Source organism: Lutjanus erythropterus, chromosome 17, assembly GCF_056507025.1.
Source record: "Lutjanus erythropterus isolate fLutEry1 chromosome 17, fLutEry1.hap2, whole genome shotgun sequence".
NCBI lineage: Eukaryota > Metazoa > Chordata > Actinopteri > Lutjaniformes > Lutjanidae > Lutjanus > Lutjanus erythropterus.
This window is the reverse complement of record NC_139333.1, coordinates 18,084,010-18,096,223: the sequence shown is the minus strand read 5'-3', so window position 1 is coordinate 18,096,223 and position 12,214 is coordinate 18,084,010. Positions and strand designations below refer to the sequence as shown.

Genomic DNA, 12,214 nt, shown 5'->3' with positions numbered 1-12,214 from the left:
AAGGGTCATACAAACACAGAATAGCACTTGTGTAGTGTTCGGTTTTTGGGTTGGGAGGGGGGTGAATTCTATAGGTAAACTCTAGCAGACAGGAGATAAGTTCCCCGTGGCCCGTCAGACAAAGGGAACACTAGTTGGAATCTGAAAAGGTAAAGAGTAGTAGTCCCTGACGTGTCAGAGGCCTCATCGTCAGTGGGAGAGTATAAAAGGACCTGTAAGTGTGTCCAGGTCTACGGTGCGTAAACATCCACAGTCCTGCAACCATGGGAAAGGTATGAGCTCACATGCAACATGGTAACAGATTTGTTAAAAAGGTAAAGAGGGAAAATGTTGGGTCAAATATTGTAGCAGGGAAAGGATATGCAGCAGAGGCAGAGAGACAGAAAGAGTACTTATTCAAGTAAAAACATTAGCGACAAAAAAAGAGAATGGACTGCGTGAGGACTAATTTTTGAGGGGAAAAACACATATATAGGTCTAAAAGGGAAGCATCTGTGGATATCAGCAATTACATGGTATCCAAAGATGACAGATTCATTATATTTGTGTGAGAGCAACAATTTCTGACTCCTTAAATTTGAGGAGTTGACAGTGCGTTCAGATTGGACAAGCGTGCAAGGATTTACTTTAAATAAAAGTCAGCTGAAACAATTGTTTCAATCGCCTTGATTTTCACCTGTCAAGCACTGAAAATAATATACAAGTGTACAGAAGACTGAAGAGGCTTGTACACTAGAAGGACTCATGAAAAAGTAATTGAGTTTGTTTAAGGGAGAGCAGTGTCCCCCACAGTCCATTCCTGAGTATTGCACCTAGTAAATTCCTAACATTAACTTTGAGTGATACATGCTTCTCTCTCCCTCTAAAGATAATCTTCTACGAAGGCCGCAACTTCCAGGGCCGTCACTGGGAGTGCAGCAGTGACTGCATGGACACCTTCAGGCACTTCAACTGTTGTAACTCCATCCGTGTGAGCGGTGGTCACTGGGTGGCCTATGAGAAGCCTCACTACATGGGCTACCAGTACATTCTCGGCCCCGGCGAGTACCCTGAGTACCACACCTGGATGGGCTTCAACAACTGCATCCGTTCCTGCCAGATGTTCGCCCCTGTAAGTCAATCAAATGGACAGATAGGCTTGGTAGTCCCCCACCCCCCCACCTGCTCACCTTGTACATCAAATGCTGCTTTAGAAATGGATGTCAATCACTGGCCTTTTGATGTCATTTACAGATACTCAGGCAGGTCATAGCATAAAAGTCTCTGTTGCGAGGCCCACAAGGAGACCCAGTCAGCCTTTAAAAGGAATATGATACACCCCCCATAAGATTTGGTGCCTTTATTCTAATTCTGTTAGTCACATCGAGTGTTTCTGGCAGTTTAGGGAAGAAAAAAAAATCTAATTCTCTCATGCTCTGAAAGAGTTGTTGCTCATCCTCATCTGTAGTTACTTACTTAAAGAAACCAAGTAGTAGTAGTAAACCAAGTAGTGCCAGTACTCACTCACTATTCAAAGATAAAGAAATCATCTCAGGGCAGAAAACTCAACCAAAGGGCTCTCTAGGGTTCACACCTACCAAAACTGCATTATAATCATGTTCTGGTTTGTTTCACATACAGTATAGAGGATCCTACAGGATGAGGATCTTCAACAGGCCCGACATGATGGGACACATGATGGAGTTCATGGATGACTGCCCCAATGTGTACGAGCGCTTCCGCTACCGTGACATTTATTCCTGCAACATCATGGAGGGTTACTGGATCTTCTACGAGCACCCTCACTACAGGGGACGCCAGTATTTCCTGCGCCCTGGAGAGTACAGGGCCTGTGGTGACTGGGGCTGCCACAACCCCATGGTTGGCTCATTCAGGAGAATGAGGACTCTCATGTAAACTATGTGCACCTCAAATGTACATTAAAGTCTTGATTTTCAAATAACGTTGTCTTGTGTGAGCTTATTTCAACAAATCCATGCAAACATGAGTAAAGTTGCTAAACAGCTGCACATTTGCTTCCTGCTTAATGTACATCTTCAGCTGATCAAAGTCTGCTGCTGTTTAATGATCTATATCCCTCTCAAATAACTATCAAAACAAACCAAACTTTTTCTCTTTGCTTCCTCTTTGCCCAGTCTATCCTCACAGTCTGCATGCAGGTGTCTGGCATTCAGGCCAATAAAGGCAGATGTTGCAACTCTTATTGTAGGCCTTTGAGAAAGTGCAGTTGTACAGTATTTTCCATAGACAGGCAGAGCTTTGACAGAGACAAAGAGGCTGCCGCGGCCCACCAGTCCTATAGTGTTCTGCAGTCTATAGAGCGTACTGTGCTGACACGACAAAGCTTTGTTTCACATTTGCAAAGCCCTGATCCCGGCAGGGTCTATAAAGAGGTCTGGTACAGCCCGGCGTCTGGCCTGTTCTGAACTTAACACAGTTACAATGGGCAAGGTAAGTGTGCAATTTAAAATCTATATAGTAGAAACAACAAATTTTGATATCTAAGGGGATATCTAGATAACTCTAAATAATCTAATGTAATCGGACTGAAAGATGCTGCAAAGTCACACTAAAAATAATTTCAGTATGTCATAAAAAATGCTAAAGACCTTAAATGAATGATAACTCAACCTTTTGTGGGTAAAAGTGCAAAATAAAAAGCTAAAAAAAAAGACTTTGTTAAATATACTTTGTTCAATTATGCCTTTGTCTTTTGCTGAGGATAGTAAAAAATGCAGTTTTTCAACTAAACTTGGAGTCTTAATTCCTGTATAAATAGGCCAAAACTTTTTTCTCTTAGTTAAAATATACCGCATGATATAATGTATTTTATTCAACTTTGCTTCTGGCACATCATTTGGAACTTTTTTCATACTCCCTCAAGCTTATCTATTCCAAAATTCTTCACTTACTATTATTTTATACAAGAAGTTGGATGAAGATAACTTGCAAACCTGGCTCAGAATACCAAATGACTTAGTTATGGAAACCATGCAGACAAAAAGTTTAAGGGTCTTTAAGAATATCATACATATAAAGTATGTGCTAAGTTTATACTTGGCCTAGCCCTGTGGTGATAATGTCAATCCATCCATCCATCATGTGCAGATCATCTTCTACGAAGACAGGAACTTCCAGGGTCGTCACTATGAATGCAGTAGTGACTGTCCTGAGATGCAAAACCACTTCAGCCGCTGCAACTCGATAAGAGTTGAGAGCGGTTGTTGGGTGGCCTACGAGAAGCCCAACTATGGCGGCTACCAGTACATGCTGCACAAGGGCGAGTACCCCGACTACCAACGCTGGGCAGGCTTCAATGACTGTATCCGCTCCTGCCGTATGGTGCCACCTGTGAGTTTTGATTGATGCCCTACCCTGTTTGCAGCAGTGTTCTCACTAAAGGTTTTCTGTAGCAGTGCCAGTTCAGAATCATTTAGTTCTCGAGCCTAGTCCTACTGTTTTCAGCCATTCAGTGCCAGTACCTGTGGCAAATGAACCAGGACAAGTTTAGTTTAGTACAAGAAAAAAAAGTCTGTCCATTAATTTATGTCACATTTCTTGCTGTCATTCTATTATCTGTGAATTTTGTCTGTTTTCCTAGTCAGTGCATTTAATGTGATGTTGATATCTGCTTACGTTTGATGTTACTGATGTGGTAGCTTCCCTACCGTGTTCTACTGAAAGGAAACTCCATCAACTTTGGTCACATGGTCATTAATGAGTGATTGATTGATTCTATTTGGTAATATAAAGTTGAACAAAAGTTTTCCGCAAATGGCAGCATCATCTTTGTATCATCATTTCTGCCCTAGTACAATGGGAACTACAGGATGAAGATCTTCGAGCGGTCCGACTTCGGAGGCCAGACTATGGAGCTAATGGATGACTGCCCAGATCTGCATGAGCGTTTCCATACCCGTGACATCTCCTCCGTCAATGTCATGGAGGGCTACTGGATGCTGCATGAACATCCCAATTACAGGGGACGCCAGTACTTCTTGCGTCCTGGAGAGTACAGGAGGCACAGCGAGTGGGGAAGCACCAGCCCCACCTTCGGCTCTCTGAGACGTGTCACTGAGCTCAACTGATTCCTCTATCGTGTTCTTGTTGCCCTAATGCCAACACTGTTTCAGTGTGGTCTCAACACTGTGGTGTCCAAACCTGAAATCATACATTTTAATGATGGGGGTTTTGGTGCGTCTAATGTTGGGTTCTGGTTTTGTTGGGCTGCTTTTCTGCATTGTTGGGTGAAGTTCCTCCCCAACTCAGCGCTCAAGCAATGCTCACAGTGATCTTTTTTTGCTTTGGTCGTCCCATAGCAAAATGGTGTGCCTCGCCGGTCCCAAACCTCCTGTCCTACTGGAATCACAATAAACGAAAACTTGATGAAAGTCAACTTAAGGGAGCCTTTGTTAATTTTCTATTGACTACTACAGCTGTCACTAAAGATCAGGGGGATATGGCTTTTCATAAATCTGAGGAATATTTTTCTCTTTAGTATGGCGATTGAACTTTAGTTTCATCAGGCCACAGAGTTAGATGTAGAAGTGTAACCACTGAGGTCCTAGTAAGACCAAGAGTTTCTACAGTTTGCCGTGATATTGTCATTCCACATACACAAAGAAAAATTATCAAGGAAACAGAAGCTTATTCTTTGAAGTTTGATATTAAAGACCAAAAAAGGGTATCTGAGGATGAGCATGTAGGAGTCTTTATGAGATCACATGGTACAGAGTAAGCGCGTTGGGTCCATGAAAGATGCCCATATTAGATCCACATCACAGGGCCAGTGCCAACTCAAAGAGTTGGAGTCAAAGTGGCCTGGTATTAGCCCCGAGCATCAAGCTCTCTCAGAACAAAAAACAAAACCCAGTCCACATCCCCGCTCATGCATTTTTCATCAGCCCAAGATACTGAACCCTTTCAGAAATAAATATCAATTATTGAAATTGTTAATTAGACACTGCGTAATTGGCAAAGATACACATGAATAAATAACTTTGACCATTAATTATTGATTCAAAAAAATTTGAAGCCCAGCGGGGAGTGCATTTGAGAGTCTCTTAAGATCAAGCACAACAAGAAATATGAGTTTTGGCCTTGAGTAATGTCCAATTAAAGGACTGTCAGCTTTGCTGTACAAGTCCAGTGATTTGCCCTCATCATCCTTTTTATATCTGTGGACAACAATATCCAGCAGACAACACAACATCAACAGGGGGCTACAAGGATCTGATCAGCTGGGGGTCTGGGGGCCATGTCAGATAAGAGATGAAAGGAAATTTACAGGCTGCCAGGCTGCAGTTCTAACTGGAAGTTAATCTAAGGTCACTAAGGGGCAGTAGCTTCAAATATTAACCAGATTTAGGAAGTAAGCACTTTAGACTTACACAGATCTACGATCTACAGAAAATAAGTGTATGGTTATTTGTTTTAACAGTTAAAACCATGCAAACTTCACATAAAAAGAACAGTAAAGAGAAATAACCTGAAAACTCTGATAAGAGCCTTGGTTAAATATTCAGCACAGTCCTGTTGCATAATCTATTGAGTTCCAATACATTTTCTACTCATAAAAATCTACCCTTAGTTCAGGAAGTTTTTAGGAGATATAAAGTTGGTACAACAGTTGAGGATAGAACTGGGTTGCTCAAAAACAGCATGGCAATGTAATCAATAGGAATACAAGGGACAGGATCAGTCTAACATTTTCACAGTAAAATAAAATAAGCCTTTCGGTTGTTGCAACAACATTTAGCTGTTTGTGTAACTTCAATGACTGAGGGCCAATCTAGGGAGCCAGTGACCTAGTGTTTTCCTCTTGTTGACTTGGATTCATACATGGAATATGACACACTAGAAATATTTTCACCAGCAGTTTTGAGAATCTGACCTACTGGGTCGCAGTTTATTGCCAACACATGATTATTTCACTGCAAAATCTGAAAACAGAGGAATATAAATCTGTAACCTGCCAAAGGAAACCTTACATTTCACAACAAAACAGTCCTCAGTGTCCTGTTATTACTTAAACAGAAAACAGGTATAAATACAGCAGCTGGGTATAACACACTTGCACCTGAATAGCTACAGTACCTTTACTGTAGCAAACAACTTTGATGCATGCGATATTATAAAATACAATTCTATGCATCAAACAGGCAATACTCAATGTCCCTAGATTGTTCCGTTTCTACCTCAAGTCATTTAGATGATATTTTCAATCGCTTCACACATAAAAAGGACAAAAGAGTGAGATCCGAGTTTTGTCTCCCGCTTCATCTCTGAACCCTTTGGACTTGGTGATGGGAAGCTGATTGAAGGGTAAGTAGTGCGTTTTGGAGAATGAATTCTTTAGATGCTAGAAAAGAGAAAGAAAACGAAAGAAACAAGAGAAACCAAGAACATAAGCCTGTGATTCCATTATTAGTCTCAGTTCTCCTTCTCCCTCTTTTCATTTCTGATGGCTGGATAATTAAACCTCTATAGTATTGTCTTCCATCTTCCTTGCCCCACTTCCAGCAATGCGAATTCCCCTATGGGCAACTTTAAAAAGGCCCTTTTTAGACATCTGTTTTTCAGATCAGTACGAATTTTTTTCCCATTAATTTGTGTTCTTTGTGAAAGTAGAAACACTAGTGCCAGGACAGAGATGAGCATACGTGTAAAAATCCTCAACAATTCAACTGCAAAAAAAATCAAAATCAAAGAAAGTAAGAAAAATATCCAAAAAAAATATTCTTTTTCAACATTTTTTTATTCTACAATACTGCTATTAAACAACCCAAACCAATCCTTAAGTGTGCATTGCAAGACATCAGATAGGAGCTCAGAGGCTGGAATGTTACAGAGCTTAATTTAAAAGCAGTCGCGTTCTCCCCCTCCAGCTTGAAGGAGGCAGCTTGTCAATTACTGTTCCTGCACTGACAGGGGCTTTGGGCGCCACAAGGAACAAGCAAAGAAAGCAGCAAAGCATGGAAAAATGAGCAAAACTTGTAACAATGATCAAATAAATAAAAAATAGTAAATAAAATGGATGCATACAAATTGGAGTGTATTTTGACTTATAATGCTGCGAAACAAAAACCATAAATTCATGATACATTTGTATAAAGGTATGTCTATACATTTTAATCATGTAATTAAGTTTTAATGCACAAATCTGTAACACACCAGGATTTGGTTAAATTAAGAATTGCGAACAATATGCAAAAAACCAAATCATATTTTGGTTATTTTGACAGATATTGCAGTTGCAACAGAAGAAATATAAGTAAGAAATATATAAAAAGTTTGTGATTTTTGCTGGGGTCTGTATCAAACATGTCTTACATCTGAAGAATATGATTTGCAGGCTAGTGCATCTCTGTAGCAATGCTTCAGTTATAATGGTATGTTGTGATACGTACATTTCCAGTTCCTCTGATTTGGATATCACATCTGGCCGTGTGGTGATTCCAAAAATATTTCAATTAACTGTTCAGCCATAACCGCTACAGTAAAATAGCAACTTGTAGTGCTTTTAGTCCATATCTGAAATGACCACGTCGTCAAATCAAAACATCTGTACCTTCAGAAACATACAGAAAAATCAACCTGGAATTACAGCAAGAAAAGTAAAAACTGATGTAACATGAACAAAGAAAGCTCTTCCAGTATCTATATGAAGCCTTGTCAGTAATGAAAATGGGCCTGCAGTTACATAATAAATATGTATTATAGCTGGAATATGATTGTCCGAGGGACTATAGCGACACTATAGACGAAATGAAATATATTTTAGATAAATATACAACATTATTGTGTTTTTATTGGCTACAGTAACTTTGGGGTAGCTGTAGCTTTACACAGTAACATCTGGAAAGTAAACACATTTTGGTAATGATGTTAAAGAATTGATATCGTCTTTGTCAGTCACATTTTAAGATGAAGTGAAATGTTTCTGTGAACTAGTGTCTTGTCCTGAGATTGTCTTATTTAAGAAAAAAAAAATTCAAGCGCTTGAAAGTGAATTTACTTCTTAAAACGAGAAATCCAAGTTAACTCCCTTCATGCTCACGGTTGCCCTACATAATGTGTGATTGTGGAGATATTATGCATTGTTACTGCCACATCTTAACTTCTGAAGAAGTCTATGAGGGTGACTTACTTGTATAAAGTAATCATAACGTGAGGTAGAATTTAAAACATCTGTAAAATCTCAATGCCTGAACAACAGTATAATCTGAGCAGGAATAACTGTCTGGTTGTGCTGATAAAATGAACCATTTGTGTATTAAGCATCTCTCTGTATGCTGTGTGCTTCAGAGGTTTAAAAACAGTGGCATCAGCCATTATCTGCAACAACACCCCAGGGGGAGCTGCTGGTGGGCAACACATTTTGACCAAATGTTAAGGCCAAGTGATTGTTGTGAAAGTCTCTGTTCTAATTGCTTTCCCTCTGCCCAGCAAGAGGCTGCCCGACAGGCAGGTTTTCATGGAGGTACTGCATGGCACCGTGCTCAGAGAAGTCGGCTGCTGTGTGCCCGTCACCTCTCAGGACCCACTTGGTGGTGAGGAGCCCCTCCAGGCCAACAGGGCCTCGGGCGTGGATACGAGCTGTGCTAATGCCTACCTCTGCTCCTAAAGACAAAGACAGAGGACAGAGCAGGTCAGAATTATAAAGACAAGTGATGAAAGACGGTGTGCAGTTTTCTAAGAAAGAACAACAAATGTATATAAGTAAGAGCATATAGGCTGTTGAAAACTATTTCACAGGAAAACAGACAATACATGACAGATGATATGGCGATTTAGACCACCACATACCCAGTCCAAAGCGGTAGCCATCAGCGAAACGTGAGCTTGCATTCCAGAAAACGCAGGCGCTGTCGAGCTGCTGAAGGAACTGCTCTGCTGTATCCTCTGTAAGAAAAAGACAGCTTATTGGTCCTGCTAGCCAACAACCTTGTATCTCTAAACAGGCATTAACATGAAGTTTGTGAAGATGACAACAATTTATTATAGTTACGCCACAAAAATTGGGTTTAAATAATGCATTAATGCACTAAATAAGTGCAAAAGCTTAAAAAAAAAACCTAATGAATTACTGGTATTCGTTGCTACCTCTGTCGAGATCATTTTCGTACACACCAGTGCTTTAAGTTTTTATATCATGTGAACTGTGAACCTCCACCCCAGTACACAAATACAAATCATTTCTATCATCTTGAACAGGATGATGTGAATAAGTCTATTGGTCTAAATGTCATCAGGAGAAATCCTTAAGTTGCCATATGGCTTTAAAATTAAATCCAGCTTGTTTAGTTTCAAATATTGTAAATATTGCATTAGTGAAAATTATCAGGCCGAAATATTTGCACAAGGAGCCAAGGCAGGTTTTTCTCCGGATGACTTAACAGATTTATCATCTATCTGTGCATGTATCATACATACAGTCTGTTTCTATCTATCTACCTAAGTATATCTAATTTATCTATAGTGTTTTTCTATCTATCTTCAAATCTCACCCTCTCTGTAGCTGACATTAACACCAAAATACATTTCAATTCAGTGAGGTACCTTCTGTGGTCACCAGATGGCACCAGCACATCTTCCACTGCAGGTGAGAATAATCCTCAGTGTAGAAGTGTGAACTGCACACTTTCTCTTGCATTTTTCAAATGTTGCCCGCCGGATTATTCTGATTACCTACAGAAACGTGTGGCAGCGTTTTTTTTTTTTTTTTTTATGATTCCTTTTGTTGCAGTCTATCCATGTTATGACCACTGTTTATGGGACACCTTTGCCATCAAGATTTCATGATATTCCAAAAAATTACCAGGCAAATGAATGAGTCGGCATGCAAATGGCCACAGCCTTTGAGTCAGGAAATACTCTGGACACTGGACAGAATGGTTTCAAACAACATGAGTTAGAAATATCCAGTTTGATGGCTCACTTGAAAGACAAAAATGTATTTAAATGTGGCTCAAAGTCTTTTAAACTGCATTTTAGCATCTGCTGTACAGTCACACGGGGAGGCTGTGCACTCATCCTGACAACAAAGTGCCACTGCTCATTAATCTCTGTGGCAGAGAGTGAGATGGACGGGGAAAGGGAACCATGAGAGTGAGATAGAGAACCTGATGAATATCAGACACCTACATGAAAACACATGGAGCACAAGAAGGCTGACCAAGCGCCGTTTAGACCATGGTGAGGTAAGATATGACCAAATAAAGAGAGCATCTTCTGACACATGCATTTTGCCATTTTCAAAATGCAAATTGTTGGAGTATTTTAAAAAGAAACACAAAAACAAAATACTGGCACTAAAACATTGGGCCACCTACCATTTTCTGTGATGATAACGTCTGTGTGGGAGCTGCCATACTTGTGAATGTGGTCCACAGCCTCCTCCATGCTGTCCACAACCTCCATGCAGCACTCCAGGTCACCGTACTCTGTCCGCAGGGACTTGGCCTCTGATGGGCTGAACGTTAGGTAGGAGGCAAACCGAGGGCCTGCATGAATTTTTACCTAGAGACACCACGCAGATTAAAAAAAAAAAGAGAGAGAGAGAGAGAGAGAAAACTTAAATACAAAGTTCTCCTGTAGGGAACTGTACATAAAACTTAATTTTATCCAGAAAATCTCTCATCTTATGTTAGGTGACTAATGAAGCATCAGAATTTCAAAGGACGAGCATATAGGTTTTAATGACATCTAACAGCGAGACTGCAGACTGCAACCAACTGAATACTGTTTATCTCTTTACCCGCTCAGTGCGCAGCATGTCGATGATCTGGTCAAACAGCGGGGTCCTGAGGATGTCCCTGTGGATCAGCAGAGTTTCCATGGCATTACATGCAGCTGGGTAGTCACACTTGGAGTCCCTGACTGGAATAGGAAAATATCAGTCAATTATTGCTATGTTCATCGCTGTAATCTAACATACATGTCTGGCAGAACTGGCAGACCAGTACCTCTGCCACATGTACTAATATTTAGTAAACAATCAAGTCATGTTAATTTAGTAAAACAATAGAAATGTTCACATGAACTTATACGGTAAAAGTCAGCCAGAGTTTTATATATAGCATGCTGACCAATTTTGATGACTTTGTCAACACTGGCGTCTGCATCAACGTAGACATGGCAGATTCCTTCACTGTGTCCGAGCACCGGGATGCCCTTGGCTGCCCGCTGAATGTTCCGCACCAGCTGGGATGAACCTCGAGGGATGATCAAGTCGATCATCTTGTCCAATCGGCACAGATCCTCCACCTCCTCACGAGTGCTCACCTTGTAACAAATACAGGTTCGTCAAACACAGACAGATAATGACAAACAAGTTTTCTCAGACTGATTTCTAATCAGCTTGATTGAGGCGATGAAATTTCATCCAGAGTTCCATCTGTCTATGAAGATTTGTGCTGCCTTGAAATAAATGCATAGGAAAATAATTTTACCAGCTGTACAGCCTCAGTGACTCCGTGCATTGAAAGGGCTTCCTGGGTGAGTTGGTGGAGGACACGGTTGGTGTTGGATGCCTCTTTGCCTCCTTTCAGCAGGAGGGCATTGCCACTGGCTATGGCCAGTGCTGATACCTGGAGAAAAACAAACATGATTTGTGAGATTGCTTAAGTCGTTTCGAGAAAGTTGAAAAATACAAAAATGAGAATCAAGAGAAATTTGTTGGAAAATAAACACAGCGTTTACCATGTGACCTCTTAATGATTTATTGTTATTACACCCAAAGACTGAAAACACATCTAAAGAATGAATACAGTCTTTAAATTGGCAAAGTCTGTATTACTGCAGCTCTGTGTGAACACCTGTGGCAGGCAGTCAGGACGGGCCTCAAAGATGACCAGAAGAACTCCGATGGGCACAGTGATCTGCTCCAGCTCCAGGTTGTGAGCCACCCTGGTCCTGCGCAGGACACGACCCACGCTGTCCTGGGCGGCCACAGCGATCTGGCGCAGACCTATGGCCAAGCTGTTCAGTTTTGCTGGTGACAAGCTGAGACGCTTTAGCATGGCTGGTGGCATATGACCTGTAGAAAGGAGCAAAAGCAAGGTTACACCAATCAGGTGATATGGGAACTAATAAAATGAGGCAATCAATAAAGAGGCAAAGCGATAGTCGCCCTCTGGTGGAGAGATATGAATTGAGCTGTCTCTTTGGAAATATTTACAAAAATATCTCTTAGTTGAGTTTGTGTTGTAAT

At 40.8% G+C, this 12,214-nt stretch overlaps 3 protein-coding genes across 6 annotated transcripts in view; 2 read left to right on the top strand and 1 right to left on the bottom strand.

The window, feature by feature from the left end:
- aldh18a1 (aldehyde dehydrogenase 18 family, member A1) overlaps positions 1–12,214 on the bottom strand; it is a 102,411-nt gene that overhangs the window by 79,883 nt on the left and 10,314 nt on the right. For 3 of the 4 annotated variants that reach the window (XM_084740168.1, XM_084740171.1, XM_084740170.1), the window contains exons 12-18: positions 11,820–12,040; positions 11,454–11,591; positions 11,091–11,286; positions 10,760–10,881; positions 10,335–10,521; positions 8,809–8,904; positions 8,018–8,622 (exon numbers count right to left, since the gene is read on the bottom strand). In XM_084740168.1, coding sequence (XP_084596294.1) covers positions 8,426–8,622; positions 8,809–8,904; positions 10,335–10,521; positions 10,760–10,881; positions 11,091–11,286; positions 11,454–11,591; positions 11,820–12,040 — 1,157 coding nt within the window. In that variant the 3' untranslated portion in view covers positions 8,018–8,425. Of the gene's footprint in view, positions 1–8,017; positions 8,623–8,808; positions 8,905–10,334; positions 10,522–10,759; positions 10,882–11,090; positions 11,287–11,453; positions 11,592–11,819; positions 12,041–12,214 lie in introns of those variants that run through there. The other variant, XM_084740172.1, reaches the window with a different exon arrangement.
- On the top strand, positions 168–1,942 carry crygmxl2 (crystallin, gamma MX, like 2). The gene is made up of 3 exons (XM_084740159.1): positions 168–272; positions 869–1,111; positions 1,621–1,942. The coding sequence occupies exons 1-3, from the start codon at positions 264–266 to the stop codon at positions 1,894–1,896; spliced, it is 528 nt and encodes a 175-aa protein (XP_084596285.1). The 5' UTR covers positions 168–263; the 3' UTR covers positions 1,897–1,942.
- crygmx (crystallin, gamma MX) lies at positions 2,369–4,282 on the top strand. The gene is made up of 3 exons (XM_084740160.1): positions 2,369–2,451; positions 3,109–3,351; positions 3,813–4,282. Exons 1-3 carry the CDS (start codon positions 2,443–2,445, stop codon positions 4,086–4,088), a joined length of 528 nt encoding a protein of 175 aa, XP_084596286.1. The 5' UTR covers positions 2,369–2,442; the 3' UTR covers positions 4,089–4,282.

Coding starts and splice junctions, on each gene's coding strand:
- crygmxl2 (XM_084740159.1), top strand. Junction 1,112..1,620: donor CCTGCCAGATGTTCGCCCCT/GTAAGTCAATCA, acceptor TTTCACATACAG/TATAGAGGATCCTACAGGAT.
- crygmx (XM_084740160.1), top strand. Junction 3,352..3,812: donor CCTGCCGTATGGTGCCACCT/GTGAGTTTTGAT, acceptor TTTCTGCCCTAG/TACAATGGGAACTACAGGAT.